At 35.5% G+C, this 27,708-nt stretch overlaps 1 protein-coding gene across 3 annotated transcripts in view; it reads right to left on the bottom strand.

Annotated features, from left to right (window-relative positions):
• Positions 1-27,708, bottom strand: part of CDK6 (cyclin dependent kinase 6) — a 239,945-nt gene that overhangs the window by 55,906 nt on the left and 156,331 nt on the right. For all 3 annotated transcript variants that reach the window (XM_077123888.1, XM_077123897.1, XM_077123906.1), the window contains one exon: positions 15,296-15,405. In XM_077123888.1, the coding sequence (XP_076980003.1) occupies positions 15,296-15,405 (110 nt within the window). The remainder of the gene's footprint in view (positions 1-15,295; positions 15,406-27,708) is intronic.

The following is a 27,708-nucleotide window of genomic DNA, read 5'->3' as shown; positions in this document are numbered from 1 at the left end:
TCCCCAAATACTGTGATATATTTTAATCTGCACACACAAGTCTAGACTGAGTTTAGGAACATATTTCTTTAATTACATTCTGCATTACTGCATTTCAGTACCATTGATTTCTTGTCAGATTTCTATTCTCTGATCTTCATATTTGTCATTTTCTTACCATTTTAATCCTTTTATTATTTTCCTCAGCATTCTGTGAGAACTTTTTAATATGTGTCCTTTATATCAAGGATTCAACTTCCTACAGTGATAATTCTACTTTTTATTCCTCCCTATCAGATTTTAATTGTGCTACTGTACTTGGTTTCCTTAAAATTCCTCATTTCTTTCATCTCCCTTACCATCTGTTTTTACATTTCAGAATGCTCAAGTTTCTGTTTAGAAAGTATGTCTTCTAACATTCTTTTCAGTTAATCTAAAATTTTTAGAAATTTTCTTCTAGTTTTTAGAAGTTTTCTTCTAGTTTTATAATAATACTCAAGGTTTTGTATTTTTTTTAGTCTTTTGAATGATGTTATTTCATCTTGTTCAGTAGTAATTTTATATTTTTCAAAAGCCACAATAATTATTTTCTTTTAGTTTCTTTAGAAAATAATTATTTTCTTCTAAAAGCAATTTATCCAGACAAAGTTTGCTAGTCAATGAAATGTACACATTTCCTTGAACCTATTCTGTAAACACAATGCTGTCTAAATAGCTCTTAGATCAATTTTAGGAATCTTGCTTGCTCATCTAACATTGCTCTTATGTCTCCCATGTTTCTGTACCCCAATCTCCTTTCATCTTGATCCCTAGATAACTATTTGCGCTTATGTTTTTCAGGGATTTTTAGTCTCTCATCTGAGAGTAGAGATGTAACGCTGATGGCAAAGATTCAAGACCATCGTGGAGAACTTAATAGGACGAATAATGGCAACAGCTGCCCCAATTAAAATTGAAATCAACTCTGCATTTCTGAAACAAGGGGGAGTGAGGATGGGGAAAAAAGATCTACCTACCTATTTTCAGGTCACATAACAAATCTGTCATCAAATGGGTTTTTAAATTAAATTATGGCCAAATGGGAATTTTTCCAAATAATTTTGATCATCGTTTCACTGCCAGCCTTAGTTGCTGGTATTGGATGTTTCTGTCCTACGTAGGAAATTGAAAGAGGAGCAGTAGGGGCTCTTAACTAGATACCATTTCTAAAATCTCTTAATATTTTTAATAAATTTTGATTAAGGGCTGACAGAAGTAATGTAACAAAAAGCAATTAATATGCAATCTGTATAAAAGATATCAATTTAAAGGAAAAGAAGAGAAAAGTCTAAGCATTAACTATATTCAGTGTCATTTTTTATCAGGGCCATATACCACATAACCAAGTGTCTTTGAAATGGACTTTATTAGATGTTGATACCTAGAGAATTCAATATGGTACTGACAAGGACTAGAGATACAGCAATTAGCTACCAAATTACTTCTGCACCTTGAAATATCAGTATGTCAAATTATTATCAATTAAATGGATGGTTATCATAGCACAGACATATTTGACAGGCTCCTCATACCTTACTTCTAAAGTTTTAGATCTCCTTCCAGAGTTTGGACCAAGAATGTTCAGGAACCCTGACTGTGCCAGTAGTAAGAAAAAGCTGGTAATATCCAACTCAGCTTGTATAAAATCTCTTTCCACTGGAGAGCTGCCATTTTGAATTGTTCCTTATAATATTTCAATTTGCTAGTATATACAGTCCACATGTTTGTAGCTATCTCTGCTATATCTTTTTTCCCCTTCTCATATTAAGACTTTGCAAAATGTTTGTAAGAAAACCGGAAGACTTTGAAATACATTTATTAGATTCCTGGTTTTATAAAAGCTTATGTGCACATGTACACAAAAGCCCTAAGATAACAGCCTCTAATCCTACCTTTGAGTAAATTTTAATTCCTGTAAATTTAATTTAGCAAACAAAACAAGAACAATAAATAAAAAACTCGGCACTACCACATTTTATCAGAGTAGGTAGATAGGGAAGGCCATTAGAATGCTCAATATTTCCCGTGGTTAAAATGGGAAAAGGTAGCGGGAGAGTGATAGAGAGAGGGAAAAAGGGACAGGAAAGGAGGAGAGAAGGAGTTTGGAGGGAGAGAAGAGGGGCAAAGGAGAGAGAAAGAAAATTAACTAGGATTATCTAAGATTATATAAGAAAAGTGGCCAATGCTTCAGAGTTAAAACAAATGCTAAGTCTTATCAGATACCAGCCACTATGCGAAGGCCAGATGGGAGGCAGAACTTTATTCAGTGCACAACAGTGGGGCAATGCTTTCAGACTGACAAAGACCACCCTGCAGCGGTGGTTCTCACAGATACCAACAAACTGTCCCCACAACATATCATTTTAGAAGACTAAGCAGAATCTTGCCACATCTTTAGCTTACCAATTACTGCCATGCAGTGCCTGTGGAAAGTAATTTAGATGTACAATAAAATCTCATGATTTTACATTTATATGAAATATCTTGTATTATTCATTTTACTTATTGTCTTGTCTAGTAAATTTGCATGGCTGTTATAAAACAACAAATGCAAATGTTAACTCATGCTTTGAAGGAGGTGCCAAGGCCAGACTCAATTTAATCAGAGGTTCAAGTTCCAGCTAAAATAATTTTGTGCAGGCCTATCCATCTCTCATCCCATATTACTGACAGCCCTTCCAACATGAAAAAGTTAGAATGGGCATAGTCCAAATACCCCTAAAGAGTGGGAGAAAGATCATAGGTGATGGTGGAGTTATACAGAGAAGGCAGGGTTTAACAAATGAGTATTGTTGCTGAATCATCATATTGGTATTTCTTAGTCTCCAGTATCTTAGAGCAGCTAGAAGTAAAAACCTAAAATTGTGGAACTGTAACCCTATCAAACTCTGAAATCTGTTCTACAATTAATTATTGAGATATGCTTTTGAATTTATTGCTTTTTTGTATATGTTATTTTTTTACAAAAAAGTCGATTATGATGATAAATACACAGCTATATGATGATATTGTGAACCACTGATTGTACACTTTGGATGATTCCATGGTATGTAAATATATATCACTTAAAAATTAAAAAAAAATTTTAAAGTGAAATATAAAAAAAATAATTTTTTGCAGGCCTGGTACTTTATATTTTGTAGAGCTGGGAAGCACTTCATATTCATGAAAGCAAGGAAATAAGGATGAGAATTTTGCCACTGATTGAAAAGTAGATTGGGTTTTTTTTAAGATTAGTCTGCTAAGAACTGGCTTTCGATTTTTAAAATATCTTTCTCTGCCAGTGTTTTACAATGAAAAATAGGTGGCGTCTTGCCAAAATTCAAATATTTTTACCTGACTCAATGGTTCAAACATATGATCAAAGAGACCTGAGACTGGTACTGTGATTCCTTCCTTGTTTATAGAGGAAGCAACTGATGCAAGCAAGGGCTTCCAGAGTTATTCCAATATGTAGACTCAAAAGGCAAATCTGAAGTAAAGAATCATGAGCTCTGGTGAATAATAAAGAAGGATGAAATAAAGAGAGGGCCCAGGCTCCATGTCCTGTCTGGAAAGAAGATCCAAACTCAGTAATACATTATTCTCCAAGTCTAGGCACTATGGAATGGTGCAGAAGGATTTTTCACCCTGCCTGTGCACTGGGAAAAGCTTAGTCTAAAAAACTGCTGGGGATTTTATCTTTAGATAATTTGCTTCTTAAGATAATTTGTTTTTTAACTGACAAAATGAGGGTGATTTCTTGCCTATCACTACCCAACTGGTAAAAAAAAAAACAACCTGCGCTTCATATGTTCAAACCAAGTTCAAAAGCAGTTTATATAAAATTACCATATTCACTCACAGTTTTGGCTTGATATTTTAAAATAGGGGAAGAAGAGGTACCCGTGGCTTACATAAGAGTCCTTGCCTTATTTTACCCTTGACAACTTTTCTTAATTTTTGATAATCTCAACCCTACCACCCACCTTAAACTGAAAACAGTTTACTTGAAGTTTTTTAGAGGGTAATTTGGTTTAGCTAGCAGAATTTTAAATATGCATGGTATTTGACCCTGTAATTTCACTTCTGGAATTCACCATACAGAAATACTTGATTAAATGTTCCACAAAATCAGCACAAGGATTTTACATTCTTTGTAATAGGACCAAAACCCAACCAACCAAGCAACCAACCCTAAATATCCATTAACAGAGAAATAGTTCAATTATGAAACAAATGAACTGACAATTATGCATCAGTTTAAAAGTACAAGTGAGATGTCTATGTACTGACATGGAAAGAAGGTCATGTCATATGATAATAAAATAAAGCAAATAAAGCACACACAGATAAAGAGTTTGGAATAAACCCATTTTTGTGAGAGAAATTTATAAGTGTATGTGCGTATGTAAATACAAATACACACATTTGAATTTGTAATAAAGAAGATCTGGAAGTATATTCAGGGGTTATCTTCGGAGAGCAGATTTTGGATGGGACTATAGCAGGACAATATTCACTATATCACTGTACCTTATGATGTTTTTACAAACAGTCTATTTTACTTTATGGTTTAAAAACTTTTTAAAAAATAAACCTAACTGACATCTAGATCTCTTAACTTGTTCCTTCCCTCAGCAATTCATGTTCCTGAAAGTGGCATTATGGATTGAAAGATCACAGAGACAAACATTTTTGAAAGAGGACATATTGGGGAAGATTTGTCAGTGCTGACGTACTTGTAGGTTGGTGCTCTAGCACCACTAATTCAGGGGAAGAAGGCCAGGTGGCTGCATCAACCTCAGCTCAGTGTTGGTTTAAGGACTCCAATTTCTATAATTCCTGCCCAAACAAGAAAAGACAATGCAGGAAATAGAAGAATGAGAAACCAAAAAGGCTAGGGTAAAAGGGTATTGGGTGGTTTTCTCTCCCTTTCCCAATAAATGGCAAGCTGTCCTTCTCTTCTTTAACTTACCTTTTTATTTGATAGTTTAGACCCATGCTCCAATACAATGCACGCAGATACTGAGTGCTGGCAATGTGACTACTCTGAATTGAGATGCGCTCTCCACTCATAAATCACTGGTCCTGAAAATCAGCAGGTGATACAATTAAGATGAGGGAGGGCGGAGTATAAGAGGATGGTAAAAAGAAGTTGAGAGGTTACTAGAGAATAATGCCCCAAGCAGCAGGTGGCCAAGAACATCGCAACTTCCTTGGGTGGGGTGGGGGTGGGGTGGGGAAGTATGAAAAAGGAGACTATAAGGAAAAGTTCCAGGAAGCAGGACAACTTGTTACTATAGAACAGAGATTCTAAGAGGCACAGTAGAAAGGATTAACTGAGACAAACACCAGAGAAGGGACATGTTGGCTGCTTAGAACAGGGATGGAACATAGTGGTAAAAATGGACCAGTGATTGCCAGTTAAGAGGGAAGCAATGCCTTCTTACGTAGGTGGGAAGGGTGTAAGAGTAGAATGAAAGGAAGAATACTAAGATACAGAGTAGTTTATGGAGAAGACCACAAAATATGCAGACTCAGAGTGCCACAACTGGGGTGGTTTTGGGTTGGGATGGTGGAGGGGTACAGAGCACAGGGGAAGGTCAGGCCTGACGGTGGATTTTCAGTATATGTCATGACACCAGGTATTTTTTTCAAATTCATGTTAAAGATAGTTATTAATAACTGAGGAAAAAAAAACCCAATAATGATTATATTAAAAAGTACTCTGCTCTTATTTAGAATTGTCTGTATGTATTGTTCAACTAAGAGCAGTTTTTCCTGGTTAACATCTTGGATATTTCCTAGTTCAAGAATATGCTCCTTTAGAGTCTGTCCCATTTGACTGCTTCTTGAAAGAAAGGGGGAAAAAAAGAGCGTCTAGGAAAATATCCAAGAAGAGATAAGAAATCTGAAAGTCCAAGTGCTCTGGTTTCCATGCAAGTATTCTAACCTAATCAAGGTGATGGGTTTCCTGTCACAGACTGGGCTCATTCTCGGGTACCTTGGTGTCCCAGTCACCCAGTTAAGGACTTCATTTTTCTGATGTCACTAAAGAGAAGGCTCATATATGGGGAAACACCAACACAATGGAAAAATTGGCAAGGCAGTCAGTGACATTTTTAAAGACATTTGCTTATGGACCACTCAGCCACTAAGGACAGTATTACTCTCAGTTTCTCAGCTACTGGGTGTTAATTCATAGAAATCATGACAACAAGCCCAGAGAGGCTATCATACCAGGGACAATACAACCATGAAGCCTTGCTGACTTCCTTCTAACAGTGATGGTATTTGTTACAGTCTTCCTAGTGGCTTTTGGCATTTCTTAGTTAGGGATCAACAAAGTTGGCCACCCAGAACTTCTAAGAATTACTATCTGTTTACCAGAATCTCCATATTCAAAGAATTTGTAGCATGTTTCATTTTTTCAATTTGTATTTTCTTTTTATGATTTTTGCTGTAACTTGGAAACCCCATAACTTTCAAGCCACAGACAACAGTTCCGAAAAGGACCACAAGGAAACCAATAGATACCAGACAGTTAACACTGTGAATTTATTTTGCTGTTAAGTAAAACTTCTAATTAGTGGGATTCTGATTTTAAAATCCACCCATCCTATCCATTAATCTTGATAGTTTGCTACTGATAAAATATACAACCTTGTTTCTTTAGAATTATAATATAATTAAATGTGGAATAAAGATGGATTATCCATGGAGGAAGAGTTAAATGGAGGAAGATAAACAATCTAACTCTTATCCATTGTGTTGAATGCTTCTGTGGATCAGTGGGGACAATTATTATTCCCATATAATAATGACAAATGATATTTAAACTCCCTGGCTCTTTATCAACCATCAGCTCTAAGACTCTTTTTACTGAGTTAGTATTTCCTACATATTCAATATTAAAACAGAGGCAGGCACTTCTTAATAATATGACAGAGAAATGCTCAACCTTTCCAGTATAGTAGACATTGGAAATCAAGGCTATTAGAGTCTGGTCTGCTACTTGCCCTCTCTAAAATATTATTGCTGCTATGTTATAATAATGCACAAAACATCCCAGGAAAAAAACGTGGTCCCTTAGGTCAAACAAAGCAATGGCAGTAACATGGAAGAGTAAAAGAACCAAAAGTGACAGACTCATGCAGCTATGATAACAGCAGTGTGAACGTGGACAAACTATTTACCCTCTCTGTGGAAGACTGGTTGGTTATCTGGAACCTCTGCATAACAGCTTTCATAATGTGGGTTTAACCAGATAAAGCAAATGAAGGACCCAATCTTGGGCCTGTCCCACAACAGACAAGTGTTAACTCCCTTTGCTTCTTTTTTCTCCCCAGGTTATGGAGGATGGTGAGCATTACAGATACATAAATTATTCTTTCTCAAAAGTCCTATATATCCAAACAGGATATGACTTCTAAGGAAGTCTAATGCTGACTTCTAACCTTCCACTGAGAAGTTTCTTTTATGCCTGAAAATGGCCTTCTTATATCCATTCACAGTACCTTGTAAGTCTTCATAGCACTTACCACAGCTCTGGCTGATTAACTAATCATGCAATTATGTCTCTCTTCTCTATTAGGATTCAGGTTATCCCTAGAAAAGAAGACCTGGCATATACTGAGTAGCTTACTCAATGAGTTATTTGTATTCTGAATGAAACCTTTCTGTTACGGGGTTTCTAACATGTTACATACACCACTGGTAGGTGATTTCAAGGGTTGAATTATTTAAAAATAATTTTAATAGTTATATTTACTTTAATGTGTCTCAGAAAAATAAATCACTAGCTCATCAAATCTGTGATTTTATACATTTTTGCTTAGAATGAGGCTAAATCTGAAAAATACACTTAACATAGTTTAAAAATAAGTAAACCATGGTATAACAATATGACTAAAACAAGGAAGGTATTAAAGAGATGATGAAAACCTGGGAACTAATGTCTTGGGAAGAAGTAAGAAAAGAGAGTGGACACATACCAGGATTCCCTGATTTAGGGTTAACCTAAGGTATTGAGAAAGTCTACTTTAGAATCCATGGCTTATGAATTCTCAGCTGGGTACTGCAGTAAAAGTTGGGTCAACACTGAAGGAAGAGTCAATTCAGAATGAAGTCAAACTGGGGCTTGACCTTACAGCACATCTGGCATAAATAAGGAGCATGTCATGGTCAGATTATCTGAGTAGTGTCAAAGGAAATACCATACGTGAACTGAGCAGGAACATGGGTCAGATCCCATGGCCATATTCAAGGTCACAGTCAAACCAGCAGGATCTACCTCGGAGACAGGCATCCATTCTAGGAAGTTCATGTGGTTGGCCTGAATTCATTCTCCTTCAGCCTTAAAGAAACATGGTCCTGGATTCTAATATTGCTTCTGCCTCTTTGAGCAATTATTTCTCAATTTGCAAGAGTTCAGGAGAGGAAGCGCTTGCTTTTGCACACACTTGAAAAGCTAACAAGTACCTAACCAATATATTTCACTTTTCCAGAAAACTGAAGCAAGACTGCTGCCATTACTGTCAGAGGAGCCTTTTTCTGAGCCTCCAACATTTGAGACCCCCCCTTCCCAGTTTTAATGCTGGGGTAAAGAGAAGAGTATTCCTACCATCTTGGATGAAACATAGAATGAGTTTTTCCATAGACACAGATTTTGGTAAATTAGCACAATGAGAATGATATTTCAGGATTCTACAAGCTAGGCTGGGAACTGGATTACCAATAATACAACCACTTTAGTGGGAAAATGTTTTTAATGCCTTAAAGATGAAATTCTGGATCATAATTGTTCCACTGGTGGGGACTGCCTAACCTTAAAAAAATACAGCAATTTCCTTACTAGTGAATGCTTAAATCTATATATCTTAAATTTCACCTTTCTTTTAATATTATTTAAAAAATTGCTTTTAACATCAATGACGGCTGGTATTCAAAGTCTGTACTATTGAAAAATAATTTCTTCCCCAATCCCATACCAAAAGAAGGACTCCATCTTTATACTACAATAAACACAAGTGTAATTGCAATGAACATGGCTCAGCTGCACTGTTATCCCTGGGGTGAACTGAACTGGAATGGCTGCCTCAACGCTCATCCTGGTCTACTGACAGCAAATGACCCCTGGTTTGATCATATGCCTTTAACCCAGTGTCTCCCACATTTGCCAGATGAAAATAATAACCTGAAGTCCTTCTGAAATGAGAACCTTGGTCCCAACCCAGTAATGACTCAGACTCTTAGGAGCCAGGCCTAGGACTGTTGGAGAAGACATAAAATATCACTAACATGGCTGCTGTGGCTAATGCAAGGCAACACAAAAGGCTGACCTGAACTCTGCCCTCCAGCAACAACGGTGACCAATCCCGGAAATCTGCCCTCCAGCCTAGCAACAACGACCACCAATCCCAGCCCAACACGTGTCCCTGCATGCTTCCCAGCCTATATAAGCCTGTGCACTTCCTGAATAAAGCAGACGCCTTCCATTTTCCCCCTTAGGGTTGTCTCCTGAGTGGCATGCTATGTGCTCAGTACGGCCATTTACCCCCAGCCATCAGCTAACCAGCTATCAGCTACCCCACATAGGACTGCAATTTCAGTAGTGCCAGGGTGATCCCTACCATTCCAACAATGGCCCTTATAGCCTGTTTATCAGGCTCACCTGGAGGAAAGCTTGTTAAAACACAAGTTGCTGGGCTGCACCTCCAGAAGTTCTGATCGAAGAGGTCTGGGTTGAAGTATGAGAATTTGCATTTCTAAAAAGTTCTACGTGAAACTCCTTAAGATAAAGAGCTTCTGTGCCTCAAAGGACTTTGTAAAAAACATGACAAGACAGCTAACTCAACGGGAGAAAACACTTGGAAATCATATTTAGGAAAAAGGCTTGATATCCTATGTACATAAAGAAATTATTCAGCTCAGCAACAAAAGAACAAACAACCCAATTGTAAAATGGGCAGAGGACATGAATTGACACTTTTCTGAATAGCAGATACAGATGGCTAAAAAGCACATGAAGAGATGCTCATTTTCATTAGCTATAAGGACAAACAGAAAACTACAAATGTGGAACAGGATGTGGAGAAACTGGAATACTTATTCATTGTTGGTGGGAATGTATAATGGTAGAGCCACTGTGGAAGACAGTTTGGAAATTCCTTAGAAAGCTGAATACTGAGTTACCCTATGACCCAGCAATGCCAATACTTGGTCATAAACCCAGAAGAGCTGAAAGCAGTGACATGAAGAGACATTTTCACACTGATGTTCACTGCAGCATTATTCAGTTTTTGCTAAAAGATGGAAACAATCCAAGTACCCAACAACAGACAAATGAATAAACAAAATGTGGTATATACATAAGATGGAATATTATACAGCAGTAACTCAAAGTCCTGAAGATTTGACAATGTGGATGAACCTTGAGGACACAATGCTGAGTAAAATAAGTCAGACACAAAAGGACACATACAGTATGATTTCGCTATTATGACTCTGGTAAAGGAAATGTCAGAGGTTACATGTAGAATATAGCAGACCTAAAAGTACACAGAAATAGAGACAGGGGAAAAGCTACCCAATGAGGTTGAACCTAAATGCAAGGGAATGGATAGAAGTGATGATAACTAATTAGTGAATTTATAATTAACACTCCCATATTGAAAGTGAACATGATTGAAAGGGGATATACAGTGCCATGTATCCCACTGATTAAATCTACAATTATAAGTAAGTTCTCACATGAACAATTTCAATGGTTCGATAGTGCAAATAGTAGAGGAATATAGGATGTGTCAGTTTGAAGCTATTATATATCCCAGAAAAGCCATGTCCTTTAATTCTCATTCAATATTGCTGGTTGGTATCTTTTTTGTTGTTTCCATGGAGATATGACCCACCCAATTGTGCATGGTAACTTTTGATTAGATGGTTTCCATGGAGATGTATCTCCACCCATTCAAGGTGGGGTTGCTTACTGGAGCCCTTTAAGACGAAACAATTTTGGAATGCACCAGAAGACTTTTGGAGCAGAAGGAAAATACCCTGGGGAAGCCTTATGAACTGAGGAGAGAAAGCTAGAAGACACTGCCATGTGCCCTCCCAACTGAGAAAGATACCCTGAATATCATCAGCCTTCTTAAAAGGTATCTTTCCATGGATACCTTAATTTGGACATTTTCACAGCCTTAGAACTGTAAACCTGTAACTTAATAAATTCTCCTTTTTAAAAGATGGTCCATTTCTGATATATTACATTTTGGCTGCTTACAAACTAACACATAGGGGGAAAACTAAAAATACAATAGTTAATATGAAGACATCAACATTACTGCAGTACTACCAGGACAACTAATTGAGGGTGGAGGGACAAGTGATAAGAGGTAGTTTTGATTTGATAGTTGGTGATGTTGTGTTTGCCAGTTCATTGTCACTATGGACCAATGAAAACTGTCTACACTTGAGAATGCTACAGTATCCAAGTGAGGATACTGCAAGATATGGTTTGTTTATTTTGAACATTATCCATAATGGCCAATAGATGGAGGGAGCCGAAGAATACAATGACTGAGAAGCATAATGGTGAATGGTGATACATTACATGATGAAATATGGTGCAGCTACAAAAAATGAAGGATGTCGAGAGGCACACAACAAATTGAATAAAATTGGGGACAATGTATTGTGCAAAATAAATGAGAAACAAAAGAACAAATATGCTAGGGTCCTCTGTCAGAAAATACTTAAAAGAAAATTGTAGCCCAGATTATAAGTCCTTATAGCAGCCGTACTTAGTCTGAAGTTGTAAATATATTTATAATAGATAAATAGATTCTGAATAAAATAGATTCTGAGACATCAAACTGTATGTGTATCAGCTGGTATTTCCCTGGAACTCTGAGTAACTCTGTGACACCTTAACCCAGAAATGGAGTACTGCTGCCCTGAAAGCTAGCACAGCTGTATAAAGTAACAATTAAAGTAACAGAAAAAGAGATCAGGCCTCACAGTTTAAACAAAGTCAATCTGGCTGGGTCTAAGGTAAATCAGAATGCAGGTAAAAGATGATAGTGTTACATACTCTAGACCTTCACCTATTGTATGAGACCAAAAGCAGAGAGGTCTATTGTGTCTAGAACCTAAACTTTCTGTAACACACAATCTAAATCAATCTGTCTGGATAGCTCATTTAAACAACCCAAATTCCTGGAGTCCAGAACAGGAATGAGGCCTTGTAATTCCGTATAGCTTAATGTAATACCTGGATATATCCCAGACTATGATGGGCTAATAATTAAAGAGTATTAGTAGAGTCCCTAGAGGGTCCAAAGGGCATGGAGGAATATATGTACATATCTTATAACAGTTTAACTATTAAACTTTCCCATTTGGGAAACTCAGGTATCCCCTCAACCAGTGGAGGTTCTCAAAATAGGCCAAGCCTTTGATTTTAAAGTTTGCCCTGACAAAACTTACTTTAAAAGTTTTTTTTTAATTTAAGAAAACAAACAATACACTTAGAACCACCAGAAATGGATATCTTAGTTAGTTTAACCATAGGCATATTTAAATAAAGTATCCATATAAATCATTGTAAAATCTGTTTGCACGTAAGTTTCAAAAACCAATTTAAAATTAAGGCAACAAGGAAAAAAATCTACAAATTCAGGTAGCAAAGTTCTTACATTCTAAATATTAAACACTAACTTAGATACCATTTGATGAGCTGTCAAAACTGTGAATGTTCTCAAAATATCAAGTAGAAAGTTCTTACAAATTATCTGCATTGCTATAGTAATGACCTATGTTACTAAACATTTTCCTGATTTCAGGAAAATATGAAGATACAAATATTATTACAATTAACATGAAAATCTTAACCTCCTAAATACTGTACAAATAGGCTTTATGATGGTTACTTAGATTTATTTTTTTAAATATGCCTATGAAACCTAGTTTTGCAGTGGAGAAGCTAAGGTTACCCATAACGAGTCCTAAGAGTTGCTTCCAGGAAGCCTCTTTTGTTGCTCAGATGTGGCTTCTTTCTCTCTCTAAGCTCAACTCTGCAAGGAAAATCATTACCTTTCCCCCAATGTGGGACATGACATCCAGGGGCGCAAATCTCCCTGACAACGTGGAGCATGGCTCCCTGGCATGAGTCTGGCCCTGGCACTGTGGGATCAACAATGCCTTCTGGACTAAAAGGGGGAAAAGATGTGTAATAAAATAAGGCATTAGTGACTAAGAGATTAAATAGAGTCAAAAGGCTATTTTGGAAGCTACTCTTATGCAAGCTTCAGTTAGATAGCGCTAATTGCTATGGTTTGCTAAACCCCAACCAACATCACTCCTGTTGATTCTTAAGAATACCTAGGGCTTGAATTGAAGACTCTATAAAGGCTTCATGCACTAGATTCGTTTTCCTGGAACATAATTGCCAGGGGATTCCTAGGTCAGATAAATCCTGAAACTCAGAGGGATCAGCCTCTCCAAGATCATCAATTAATTTCATCCCCCTTTCCTTCAGTGTGGATACCCTTTCTCAACATGACAAAGAACGGGATTGCCTAAAGATTCCTATAGATTGGGAGAAGAAGGAGAAGGAGAAGGTACAACAGAGAAAACAGGATTTAATAAACAAGTATGGCTGCTGAATTACTATACAAATACTTCTAAGTTTCCAGTGTTTTGGAGCAGCGAGAAGGAAAAATCAGATATGATGGAATGGTAGCCCATAACAAACTCTGGGATCTGTTCTGCAAACACCTGTTGAAGTGTGCTTTGAAAATCATTGCTTTTTTCTTTCTTTGTTTTGCATACATGCTATATTTTACAACAACAAAAAAATTTTGTTAAAGTCCCAGGTGATATTGATGCTGCTGGTCTGGGGACCTCATGTTGAGAACTTATTTAGACTGATTGGCAAACACTGCAGCTGAATTCAATACTACTTTTTTCTCTTCTCCCTGGTAGAAAAACAACAATGGACTACCAAACCTTCCTTATGAATCACATCTCTGCTACATTTAACTGCCTGATCTTAGCAAATAAATTTACCACACCTTCTCAGTTTCCTCTTAATGTGAGGTAACTTAAGGAACGAGATATGCACCTGTACTTGGCACACTGTGTGCTTGTGTTAAATATCTGCATACTATCATCTCTTTGCCATGATCCTCCTTCTGGACACCTCCATTGTAAGCTACAGATGAGTTAGCTGAGTTGTAGAAACAGTTCCCCAAATGTATTACATGTACAAAGCTTTATTTGGTTAAAACAAACAAATGACTGACTACTCGTTTTTCCTGTGAGCTATCAATATAGCTACATTTTGAATATACCATACCCAATCTATGTGAATATACTCAGTTTCCCAACTCGCATTTTTCCCAGGAAATACAAATGGAAAAGAAAAAAGAGATTAGATTACAATTAAGTTCCCTGTTTAATTTTGACCAGGCTGAGTAGTACTAAGGTATGGATTATTTTCCAGGCAGATCTTTATTATATTGTTTGGCAATTTCCTGTGACTTGAAAATCAAACAAAGTGAATCACACATTTTCAATGTCAGAGGGGTCCTGGAAGTCATCCAGGCTACTCACCTACTCTATGAATGCCTCTGAAAACACGTCCTCATAGTGGTCCAGCCTCTTTGACACCCCATGAGAAGAATCCGCTATTTTCACAAAACCCAATCATTTCTTTACATTACTGTCTTGTCATTAGATTTTCCCCCTTCTGAGTAAAATTCTTTATTTCTGTAATTTCTATATCCCTAAGTCCTGGCTCTGCCTTCTCTAGTGCCCTAAATATGTCTAATCTCTCCTCCACATGATGGAATTTAAAGTATTCTAAAATAGCACCAACATCCTCCTTGACTATTTCCTTTTTAATCTAAATAGTCTGTCTATTTTACTATTGTCACCATCAAATTTTCCATATATTTAAAAGTCCTGGCTCTTCTCCTGTGGACAAAATCCACACCTTGAGGATAGTCCTTCCCTTAAAAAATACCATAATATGTTCACAATGTCCTGCCATCACTGACAAGAACAAATGTAAACTGTAAGAACAACGGCATACTCCATCCCAGTTTCTAGGAGCTGTAAGCTACACCCTACAAAACTACACTGGGAGGACTGAGAAGGCAGTTTCAGGACAGGCTTGGAAGTAGGAGACTGAAACAGATGGATTTGGGTATCACAAACCTTCTTGAAATAGAAATGCTATGCTGTCACTTAAGTTACTAAGGGAAAACAGAGCAAAACAAAATGTATTTCTTACTTTCTACGAAACATTTCTGCAAATATACAGCCAACACTCCAGAGGTCCACGGGGGTGGCGTAGCTGGACTGAAGCAGGACTTCTGGAGCTCTGTACCACAGTGTGACAACCTGCAATGGCAAACAGATCCAAGAGTTACTGAGGAGGACAGCTGTCTGCTTACACCCTTCATCCTGGGTGATTTAAGGCCATAATCCAGTTAGGAAAGAACTCCTTTAAATCATTCAGACACCCTGAAATAGAAGTAATAAGTAAATAGCACTCACCGCTGACAAGCCAGGGAATTTCATCATCTCCACAACCTGAAGCCTACAGAGCACCTGGGACAAGTCAAAATGCTTGTATCGTGAGACTGAGGAATCAGAAAACTCAAAAATGGGGAAAAACTTGAGAAAATGTGTAACCTATAATTTTTAGGCCATGTGTAAAAAAACCTCATCTGGGAAAGGGGATTTCAAAATAGTGAGAAATATGTATAATAATAGATGAAACAAACCTATAATTATTCCTGCCAGGTCAGAAGCTGAACGTGAGAATAATAGAGGGAGGAGGGCTGGGGGCACAGATGAAATCAGGAGGAAAGATAGACGATAAAGACTGAGATGGAATAATCTAGGAATGCCTAGAGGGTACAATGATAGTGATTAAATGTAAAAATTAAAAAATGTTTTTGCATGAGGAAGAACAAAGGAATTCTAATATTGCAGGGTGTTGAAAACAGATGGTAATTCATATTTAAAAACTTTGTTATGTGTGAGACTAAAGCAAAAAATATTTATTTGGTACAAAATTTATATTTTGACTAGTGCATTTCCTAATATAACTTATATGAACAGCTTAATTAAAGACCATAATACATGGAACCTTGAGTAGGGCATGAGATTTTGTAGGTTTGTCCAGAATGATGCCCCAATAAATCCCAGAGTGATGTGAACAGTGAATAAAAAAGTATTTGCAAAGTCCCCTTGGGGGAATGGTGAGAAAGGGGGAAAATTCAACTTCCTCAAGTGGAGAATTCTTGATTTCTCACAAGCAGTGGGGACAACCAAAGCAAAAGGCTGAGCCCCCAATCTTGGGGGTTGTTCATATGAAACTTAACCCCACAAAGGATAGGCTAAGCCTACTTAAAATTAAGCCTAAGAATTACCCCCAAGGAAACTTCTTTTGTTGCTCAGATGTGGCCTCTCTCTCTCAGCCAACACAACAAGCAAGCTCACTGCCCTCCCCTCTCTATGTGGGACATGACTCCCAGGAGTGTGGACCTTCCTGGCAATGTGGGACAGAAATCCTGGGACTCAGCATCAAGGGACTGAGAAAACCTTCTTGATCAAAAGGGAGAAGAGCGAAGTGAGACAAAATAAAGCGTCAATGGCTGAGAGAGTCCAAACAGAGTCAAGAGGTTATCCTGGAGGTTATTCTTATGCATAATATAAATATCACCTTTTTAGTTAAGATGTAATGGAGAGGCTGGAGGGAACTGTCTGAAAATGTAGAGCTGTGTCCCAGTAGCCATGTTTCTTGAAGATGATTGTATAATGACATAGCTTTTGCAATGTGACTAAGTGATTGTGAAAACCTTGTGTCTGATGTTCCTTTTATCTACCTTATTGACAGGTGAGTAAAACATATGGATTAAAAATAAATAAATAATAGGGGGAACAAATGTTAAAATAAATTTAATAGATTGAAATGCTAGTGATCAATGAAAGGGAGGGGTAAGGGGTATGGTATGTATGAATTTTTTTCTGTTTTATTTCTTTTTCTGAATTGATGCAAATGTTCTAAGAAATGATCATGATGATGAATACACAACTATGTGATGATATAGTGAGTTATTGATTATATAATAAGAATGGAATGATCATAAGGTAAGAATGTTTGTGTCTATATGTGATTATGTTTCAAAAATAAATAAAAAATAATAAAAAAAATGAATAATGGGGGAACAAATGTTAAAATAAATTTAGTAGATTGAAATGCTAGATCAATGAAAGGGAGTGGTAAGGGGTATAGAAAAAAACTGGGGAAACAAAGACTAAAATATATTGGGTAGATGGAAATACTAGCAGTCAGTGAGAGGGTGGAGTAAGAGGTATGGTATGTACGAGTGACCATGGTGATGATATTGTGAGTTTTTGATTATATACCAAGAATGGAATGATGATATGGTAAAGACGTTCATGTCTGTATGTTGTTATGTTAAAAAAAATTGTAGGTTTATGGAAAAATCATGCTGTAAATACAGGATTCCCATATATCACCCTATTATTAACACCTTGTATTGGTATGGCACATTTGTTACCATTGATGAAAGCACATCTTAATAATTAACAATTACTTTATATTCTATTGTTTAACTTAGGGTTCACTATTGTGTTATAACATTCCATGTATTTAAAAAATTTTTTATTCTAGTACTATACATACCATAAATACAACCTAACATTTCTCCTTTTAGTCACATTCAGATACATATTTCAGTGCTGTTAATTACACTCAAAATGCTGTGCTACCATCACAATGCTGAGCACATTTAATACGTTTTACTCTGTTTTTTAAAAGCAGTTTTACTGAGATATATCCACATACCATACTATCTATCCAACATGTACAGTCAATAGCTTTTAGTATAATCAGAGCTGTGCATTCATCACTACAATCAATTTAAGAACATTTTCATTACTACAAAAAGAAAAATCCTACACTTTTTAGCTGTCACCTCAATCCCTCTATACTTCCACAGCCCTTCATAACCACTAATCTAATTCTGCTCCTATAAATTTATTTATATTTACATTTTATATAAATGTAATCATACAATATGTAGTACCAACGTAATCCAGTGCTGTTAATTACATTCCCAATAATGTGCTAGTATCACCCCTGTCCATTTCCAAACATTTTCAATCTATGTACAAATTCTGCACATAATTTAGCATCAGCTCCCCCTTTTCTTTCTAATCTCTCATAACCTATATTCTACATTCTGACTCTATGAATTTGCTTAGTATAATTAGTGCATATCAGTGATATCATACAGTGTTTGTCCTTCAGGTTCAACTGCATTGTCGAATGCATGTGACTTCACTCTTTCTCATGGCTGAATAATATTCCACTGTATGTAAATACATCTTGCTGATCCATTCATCAACTGACAGACACTTAGGTTGCTTCCATCGTTTGGCAACTGAATAATGCTGCTATGAACATCAGTTTGAAATCGTCTACTCCAATTCCTAATTTCAGTTGTTCTGGGTATATACCAAGCAGCGGGATTGCTGGATCATGTGACAATTCTATACCAACTTCTTGAGGAGCTGCTAACTGTCTTCTACAGTGGCTGCAACATTTTACAATATCACCAGCAATGAATGAGTGTTCCCTCTTTTGCCACATCCTCTCCAAAACTTGTAGTATTACGTTTTCATTTTTTTAAATTGTGCCTGTTGTAGTAAATGTGACATGATATCTCATTGTAGTTTTGATTTGTATTTTCCTAATAGTTGTGATACTGACCACCTTTTCATGTGCTTTTTAGTCGTTTCTATTTTCTATTTGGAGAAATGATGATTCAAGTCTTTTGCCTACTTTTGAGTTAGGCTGCTGTCTTTTTATTGTTGAGGTGTAGGATTTGTTTATATATTCTGAATATTAAATTCTTAACAGTTATATGGCTTCCAAATATTTTCTCCCATTGAGTACGTTGCCTTTTCACATTCAAAGTTTTCTGAAGCACAAATATTTTTAATTTTGAGAAGGTCCCATTTATTTGCTTCTGCTTTCATTGCATGTGCTTTAGGCATAAAGTCTAAGAAACCACTGCCTATCTCAAGATCTTGAAGGTGCTTCCCTACATTTTCTTCTTTCATATTCCTAATTCTTACATGTAGGTCACTGATGCATTTTGAGTTAATTTTTGTATATGGTGTAAGGTAAGAGTCCTCTTTCATTCTTGCAGTCATGGATATCTAGTTCTCCCAGCACTGTATGTTGAAAAGACTATTCTTATCCAGTTGAGTGGACTTGGTAGCCTTGTGGAAAACCAATTGGCCATAGGTGTGAAGGTCTATTTCTGAACCTCAAATCAATTCTATTGGTCGATATATCTATTCTTATGCTAGTACCATGCTGTTTTGACCACTACAGCTTTGTAATATGCTTTAAAGTCAGGAAGTATGAGTTCTCCAGCTTTGTTCTTCTTTCTCAAGATGTTTTTGGCTAATCAGGACCCCCTGCCCTTCCAAATAAATTTGATACTGGCGTTTTCCATTTCTGCGAAGTAGGCTGTTGACATTTTGATTGGAATTGTGTTGAATCTGAAATCCATTTGGGTAGAACTGACATCTTCCAATCTATGAGTATGGAATGTCCTTCCATTTGTTTGGGTCTTCTTTGAGCAAGGTTCTGTCGTTTTCTGTGGACATAGCCTTTACACATCCTTGGTTAAATGTATCCTTGTTTATTTTAGTAGCTACTGTAAATGGAATATTTTTCTTGACTTCCTCCTCAGATTGCTCATTATTAGTTTTTGAAACACTGTTGATTTTCATATATTGATTTTGTACTCCTCAACTTTGCTGAACTTATTTATTAGCTCTAATAGTTCTGTTGGAGATTATTTGGGACTTCCTATATATAGGATCATGTCACCTGAAAACAATGAAAGTTTTACTTCTTCCTTTCCTATCTGGATAGCTTTTATTTATTTATTTATTTTGCTTAACTGCTCTCAGTAGAACTTCTAAGTATTGGTGGTTCACAGTGGGCATGTGTCTTGCTCCAAATCTCAGAGGGAAAGCTTCCAGTCTTTTACCACAGAATATGATGAGAGTGGTTCGGTTTTTCATTCACGCCCATTATCAAGTTGAGAAGTTGCCTTCTTTCCTATCTTTTGAAATTTTTCTGAGAAAGGATGCTGGATTTTGTCAAATGCCTTTTCTGCATCAATCAATTAATTGTGATTTTCCCCCATCGATTTGTTAATGTGGTATGATACATTGATTTTGTGTTGAACCATCCTTGAGTACCTGGAATAAAGCCCACTTGATTGTGGTGTATAATTCTTTTAATGTGCTGTTCAGTTTGAATTGTGAGTAAAGTATTGAGGATTTTTGTATCCACATTCATTAAGAGGAATTGGTCTGTAATTTTCTTTTCTTATGGTATCTTTATCTCACTTTGGTATTAGGATGTGTTGGCAGTCACAGAATGAGTTAGGTTGTGTTCCCTCCTTTTGAATTTTTTTAGGAGTCTGATTTGGGTTGGTATTAATTCTTCTTGGAATGTTTGGCAGAATTCACATATGAAGCCACCCTTGTCCTGGACTTTTCTTTCTTAGGTGGATTTTGATGACCTGTTCAATCTCTACCTGTAATTTGTCTCCTGAGATTTTCTGTTTCTTCTAGAGTCAGTGTAGGTTGTTCCTGTGTTTCTAGGAATGTGTACATTTCATCTAAGTTGTCTAATTTGTTTGTTGTCTACAAGTCTACATCTAAGTTGTCTAGGTTGTCTACATTTGTCCATAATATCCTCTTATTGATCTTTTTTATTTCTGTAGGGTCAGTAGTATAATGCCTCTGGTCTCAATTCTGATTTTATTATTTGCGTCCTTTTTCTTTTTCTTTTCTTTTCCTTGTCAGTTTATCTAAGGGTTTGTCAATTTTTTTGGTCTTTACAAAGAACCAACTTTTTGTTGTTGATTCTCTGTATTCTTTTATTATCACTTTCATTTATTTCTGCTTTAATCTTTGCTAATTCTCTTATTCTGCTTGCTTTGGGATTAGTTTGCTGTTCTATTTCTAGGTCCTACAGGAGTGCAACAAGCTCTTTCATTTTAGTTCTTCTTTTTTAATGTAGGAATTTAGGGCTATACATTTCCCTCTCAGCACTGCCCTCATCGCATCCCAAAAGTTTTGGTATGTTGTATTTGCATTTTTATTCATCTTGAGATATTTACCTATTTCTCTTGCAATTTCTTCTTTGATCCACTGATTGTTTAAGAGTGCATTGTTTAATCTCTCTATATATAATTTGTGAATTTTCCAGTCCTCTGCTTGCTATTGATTTCCAGCTTCATTTCACTATGGCCAGAGAAAGTGATCTGTGTAATTCCTATGTTTTAAAATTTATTGAGACTTGTTTTGTAACCCAACATGTGGTCTATCCTGGAGAATGACTAAACAGAACTTGAGAAGAATGTTTATCCTGTTGTTTTTGGGTGCAATGCTCTGTGTATGTCCATAAAGTCTAGTTCATTATCATGTTGTTCGAGTTCTCTGTTTTCTTTTTGATCCTTTGTTTAGATGTTCTATCTACTGAAGAGAGTGGTGTATCTAAGTTTCCAACTATTATCATAGGGACAATTATTTCTCCTTTCAGTTTTGCCAGTGTTTGCCTGATGGAGCACCCCAGTTAGATATAGAAATGTTTGCTATTTCTTCTTGGTGGATTGTCCTTCTTTGTCTCTTACAAAATTTTTGCATTTAAAGACTATTTTGTCCTATATTTTTATAGCTACTCCAGCTCTTTTTTGGTTACTGTTTGCATGGAATCTTTTAGCCAGGCTTTCAGTTTCAACCTATTTGTGTCCTTGGGTTTAAGGTGAGTCTTTTAAACAGCATATAGATGGATGATACATTTTTTTTAATTCAATATGACAATATTATGTCTCTTGGTTGTAGAGTTTAATCTATTAACATTCAATATTATTACTCTAAAGCAATAATTATGTCAACCATTTTATCCTTTGCTTTGTATATGCCATATCTTATTTTTGTCTCTCTTTTAACCCTTTTAGTTACCCTTACTGATAACCTTCTTTTCTAGACTCTACTCCAAGCCTCTCTCTCTCCTGTCTTTTTCTTTTAGCTCATAGAATCCATTTTATTATTTCTTGTTGGGCTGGTCTCTTGTTGATGAACTCTGAGTTTCTGTTTATCTGTGGATATTTTAAACTCTAATTTTTGAAAGGCACTTTTGCCAGATAAAGAGTTCTTGGCTGGCAGTTTTTCTCTTTCAGTACCTTAAATATTATCATGCCACTGCTTTCTTGCCTCCATGGTTTCTGATGAGAAATCAGCACATAACTTTATCATTGTTTCCTTGTACATGTTGAGTTGTTTTTCTCTTGCTGCTTTCAGGAGCTATCTTTATCTTTGGCATTTGACATTCTGATTAGTATGTGTCTCAATGTAAGTCTATTAGGATTTATTCCATTTGAAGACACTGCACTTCTTGGACGTGTATATTTATGTTTTTATAAGTTGTGCAAATCTTGGCCATTATTTCCTCAAGTATTTCTCTTCCCTTTTTCCCTTTTCTTCTCCTCCTGACACCATGATGTATATGCTTGCGCACTTCGTGGTGTCATTCAGTACCCTGAGAACCTGCTCAATTTTTTCCTATTCTCTCCATCTGTTTTTCTTTGTGTGAGATTTCAATTGTCCTCTCTTTTAACTTGCTGATTCTTTATTCTCCCTGTTCAAACGTACTGTTGTATGCCTCTAGGCATTTTTAATCTCTTCTACTGTGACTTTCATTTCCATAAGTTCTGTTATTTTACTTTGCATGTTTTCAAATTCTTTTTTTATGCTCACACATTGTCTTCTTATTAGCCTTTATCTTTTTAGCCATATTTTCCTTCACCTCCTTGAACTGATTTAGGAGATTTCTCTGAACATCTCTGATTAGTTGTTTCAAATAATTCTGTGTCTCCTCTCATAGTTTTAATTTGTTCCTTTCTCTAGGACATATCTTCCTGTTTCTCACTATGGTTTATAATTTTTTTCCTGTTGTCTAGGCATCTGATTAACTCAATAAGATTACTTTCAAGTTCAACTTCTCTCTCTTGCCTAGAGTTTTCTTGTTGACTTGGCTTTGTGTTAAGGCTGTTCTTTGCTACTTGGTTCAACTTATTCTAGACCTTTAGAGTAGCCTGTGTTGATCAGAGTTTTTCAGCTCTTCTTCATCTGATTCATTTACAAGTTTTACTTTGGATTTGGGCAATGGGTCAAGTTTTCTTTATGGGATTACTGATTCTTGTCTAATGGAGGAATGGTGGTTACTTAATAGAAATGGAAAAACAAAGACCCACAATACCAAAGCGGTATTACTGCAGTTGTCATTTAGCCCAATATACCTCTCCTGCATCATTTCTCACAGTATTCACAAATTTGTTATGTCCTAGTTACATACTAGACTTCACTGCTGGTTCTCAAACCTGACTGCTCTCCAGAATCAGTCATAGAACCTTCAGAAAAGAATGGGTGTCTTGGTCATACCTCACTCCACTGAATAGATCTTCATGAGTGAGGCCCTTGGTGTTTTTCTTTTAGTTCTTCAGTTAACTCTGACACTTGGCTGGTATTGATCACCACTGGATTATAGAAATATATTACACAATTCTTGCCTCCATGGTTTTGCTCACACTGTTCTCTAAACCTAGAGCTCTTATTTCTCTTCTCTACATGTGGAAATTCTACTTGTCCTACAAAAGGTCCAGCTCTGACACCATTACCTTCTTAAACCTACTGCCCCCTGAAAATCATACCTCATAACATAATTCATAAAATGGTTAATTCCTAAATTTATGGAGTTGACGTTATCAAGTTATGTCTGTTAATGCCTCTCCTCACAAGACTATGCATATAATAATAGGGGATTAACAAACATCAAATTAAAGATTTTAAGGCAGTCATTCCTGGAAAGATAAACATATAATCTGTAATTACTAGTCATTCCCCAAAAAGAAGGTACTATTTTTGCTAAGAAGAGTATCTAATTTTGGGCTTCAATTTTTAGTTAAAGAAGTTATTTTTGAAATATTATTATTTGTAGCTGGAAGAATGTTTCCTTGCTTCTCTAATAAATTATAAACAAAAGTATAGGTGAAAACTGTTCATGAAGTTCCACTTCAGTAGTGTACAGATGTACCACAAGACACTGTGAGGACACACACTTATCACTTCATCCCTATTTAAAACAAACTCTAACATCACATGAGATGAAAGCTCAGTATATTATTATTTTAAGCTGTTTCTAAAGAGACCGTGGTTTCTGATTGACTACCCTACTAGAAAAATCTCAGGACTCTCTTCATTTCCAAAATTTAATCAGTGATATCTTTTATGATCATCAAATAAATGTCTACACAGTCAAATAATAACAAGAACAAGGAAGTTTCCCTTTTATTCCTTGTAAAATTTAGTTACTACTCAAAATGGATAATGAATACATCAGATATTTTAAAAATATCTATTAATAGTGACCATGTGATCTCTTTTATTTTATTAATACATAAAAATCACATTAATAAACTTTCTAATATGGTATCATTCTTGCCTTTTGGGAATAAACCATACCTATTCATGTTGTATTACTCTTAAACTGTTGGATTATATTTGCTAATACTTATTTAGGAAACTAACTTCAATTTATAAGTGAGGCTGATTTATTATTTTATTTTCATGTTTGGATTTCAGGGACTTGCAAATTTTGAATCTTTTTCTAGACTCTGGAATATTATAAGCAGCATAAGAATAATTAATGCCTTGAAGGTTAAACAAACTCATCCATAAAACCATTTGGGTTTGGATTGTTTTTAGTAGTGTATCTCTTAATAATCTATTGAATTTCTTCTTGGTAATCGGTCTCTTTAGGTTTCAATCTCTTTTCTGAGTCAATTTTAGTAAAGATAAATGATTTATGTAGGAAAGTCTTAATCTAGATTTTAAAATGTATTGGTTTAAATGTATATGCAATAATTCTTAAATTATTTTAATCTTATCTGTTTTCTTGGTTATACTGATTTCCTTTCCTAATGTATATTTTCGTTTCCTCTTGATACTTGTCAAGCTCATCAGGGGTTCAGTTATATATATATATATTTTGAAAAATTGACATGGAGTTTTATTTCCATTTTCGGAGGATTGTTGCTTTATTTTCTGCTTTGATTTCTACTTTTATCCTTTTAAATGTCTCTGTGCTAGTTTTTTTTCCTTTCAGTTGACGCTTAGCTTATTTATATTCAATTTTAAGTAATGATAGAATATTTTGTGCTACTAATTTTTCTTTGAATGTTACATTTCTCACATCCTACATATTTTTAATGAACTATTCTCATTTTTTACCTTTAGTATGTCATTTATCTTATATTTTTGCTTTAATCCATGAGTAAATTAATCTGAAGAAGAAGTTATTTACAAACATGTTTTAAAATTTCCATATGGTCAGGGTTATTTTTGGTTAGCTTTTATTTTAAAATTGCGAAAAATAACTTATATACAAAAATGCAATAAATTTCCAAATACATTTTAACAAGTATTTATACAATAGATTTTAATTTGGCATGTGTTACAGTCCTACGATTTTTCATTTTTTCTTCTAGCTGCGCCAAGACAATGGAGAACAAAAGAAATATCAATATATTGATTCAGTAGTCATAGTCATTTGTTAAATCCTATCTTCTCTGTTATATTCTTCCCTCTTTTTTTTCTTTTTTGTGAAAAATAACATATATACAAAAAAGCAATAAATTTCAAAGTACATTGCAACAATTAGTTGTATTGGTTAGTTTTTAATTGTTGGATTTCTATTTTTGTTGCATCATAGCCAGAAAAAGTACCCTATACAATTTATATATATATTATAAAATTCATTATGGTTTTCTTTATGATCATGTACATTACTGGCTTTGTTATATGAAATGTAAGGGGGAGAACTGGTATTCTATTTCAAAAGTAAAGCTCTTTTTTTTAAGAGTTTGCCTCATATAAACCCTTAAATATCTTTTTTGGTCTACTTTATTTGTCAAACTACAAAAGAAAACCAAGTTTATGTTTTCCTTCTCCCAGGTTCTCCTTGCATTTCTAAGGGCTTCTGCCTATCAGGCATACATACTGGCCTTAAGTTTTTGGTTAATAAAATTTATAACAAAAATATAATTTAAATAATAAGAACCCAACAGCAGACAAAGATATGAAATAAATACACAAATCCTCACAAATTAGTTATAAAACATAATGGAAAAAGACCTCTTTACAATAGTTATTAATAAAAATGTAAAGGAATAGGAATACATTGTAAAAGAAATTGGCAGGATCTATATGTTAAGACAGACCATGACTAAGATGGAAAAAAAGCCATGTTATAAAGATAATAATCATCCCCATACTAATACAAAAGCTTAAGATAATCCAGTGATTTCTAGGAGGAATTAAACTTTGACAAATTGTTCTGGCAGACTAATGCTTGAGAAGAGTAAAGAATAGTTTGAGAAATAAGAATGAAGGAGGGCAGGCCACAGTGGCTCAGTAGGCAGAGTTCTCACCTGCCATGCTAGAGATGCGGGTTCAATTCCCAGTTCCTGCCCATGAAAGAAAAAAAAAAAAGAATAAGGGAGATTTGCTCTCACAGTTATCAAGATGTGTTCTGCGATATAGCCAATAAAGTAGTAGGTGCTAACAGATTAAAAAGAAAACAGAATATCACCCAGAAACAGACTGATATATTTAAGGGGTTTAACATTTTTTTATAGGTGGCCGAATTTCAGTGTAGTGAGGGAAAGCATGACCCTCAATATGTGAGAAGCAAGACAACTGATCATCCATATGGAAGAAACTAAGTTTGATCCCTACTTTATACCACTTATAAGAAGAAATTTTATATATGTGGGAGATTGAAATGTGACAAGTAGAAGTATAAAAAGGTACAAAAAAGGTAAAAGAAAACAAAAGAGAATATTTTAAACTTTGGGCTGTGGTGGCTTTTTCAGCATGATTAGAAGCCTAGAAATCTTTAGTGAAAAGATTTCACAGATTCATCTATTTAAAACTGAAAATCACATCAGCAAAAATACTATGAAGGCAAAAGACAAATGGGAGAAGCTATCTAAGATGTTTATAAACTGAAGGGTTAATATCCATAATATTTAAAGAACATGTATGTCAATAAGAAATAGAAAGCAACAGAAATATGGATAAAGAAATATGGATATGAAAAAACAATACACAAGAAGGAAAAAAACTATCAAAGATACCCAAAAGGAAGGGAGGGAGGGAGGGAGGGAGGGAGGAAGGAGTGAGCCATTGCAACGAAGGGGTATTGCTTTTTTGTTATTGTTCCTGATTGGCAGAATTGAGCAGAATGACAATATTGAGGATTGGTAGCCATGGGAATGGGAAAATTGTTTTAAACTGTAAATTGGCACATCCATTTTAGGGAGCAATCTGACAGTATCTATAATATTAACAGCGCACATGTCCTTGACTTGGAGCTCCATTTGCAGGAAACTATCCTAAGAAATATTCCTACTAGCATATAAACAGATATTAACAAGGATGTTTGCTACACAGTAAATTACCAACAAGGACTATTACTCAGCTATCAGAAAGGATGGGCTGGCTCTTATTCATCCT

Source organism: Tamandua tetradactyla, chromosome 1 (genome assembly GCF_023851605.1).
Source record: "Tamandua tetradactyla isolate mTamTet1 chromosome 1, mTamTet1.pri, whole genome shotgun sequence".
Classification (NCBI taxonomy): domain Eukaryota; kingdom Metazoa; phylum Chordata; class Mammalia; order Pilosa; family Myrmecophagidae; genus Tamandua; species Tamandua tetradactyla.
This window is presented reverse-complemented; position numbering and strand designations above follow the sequence as displayed.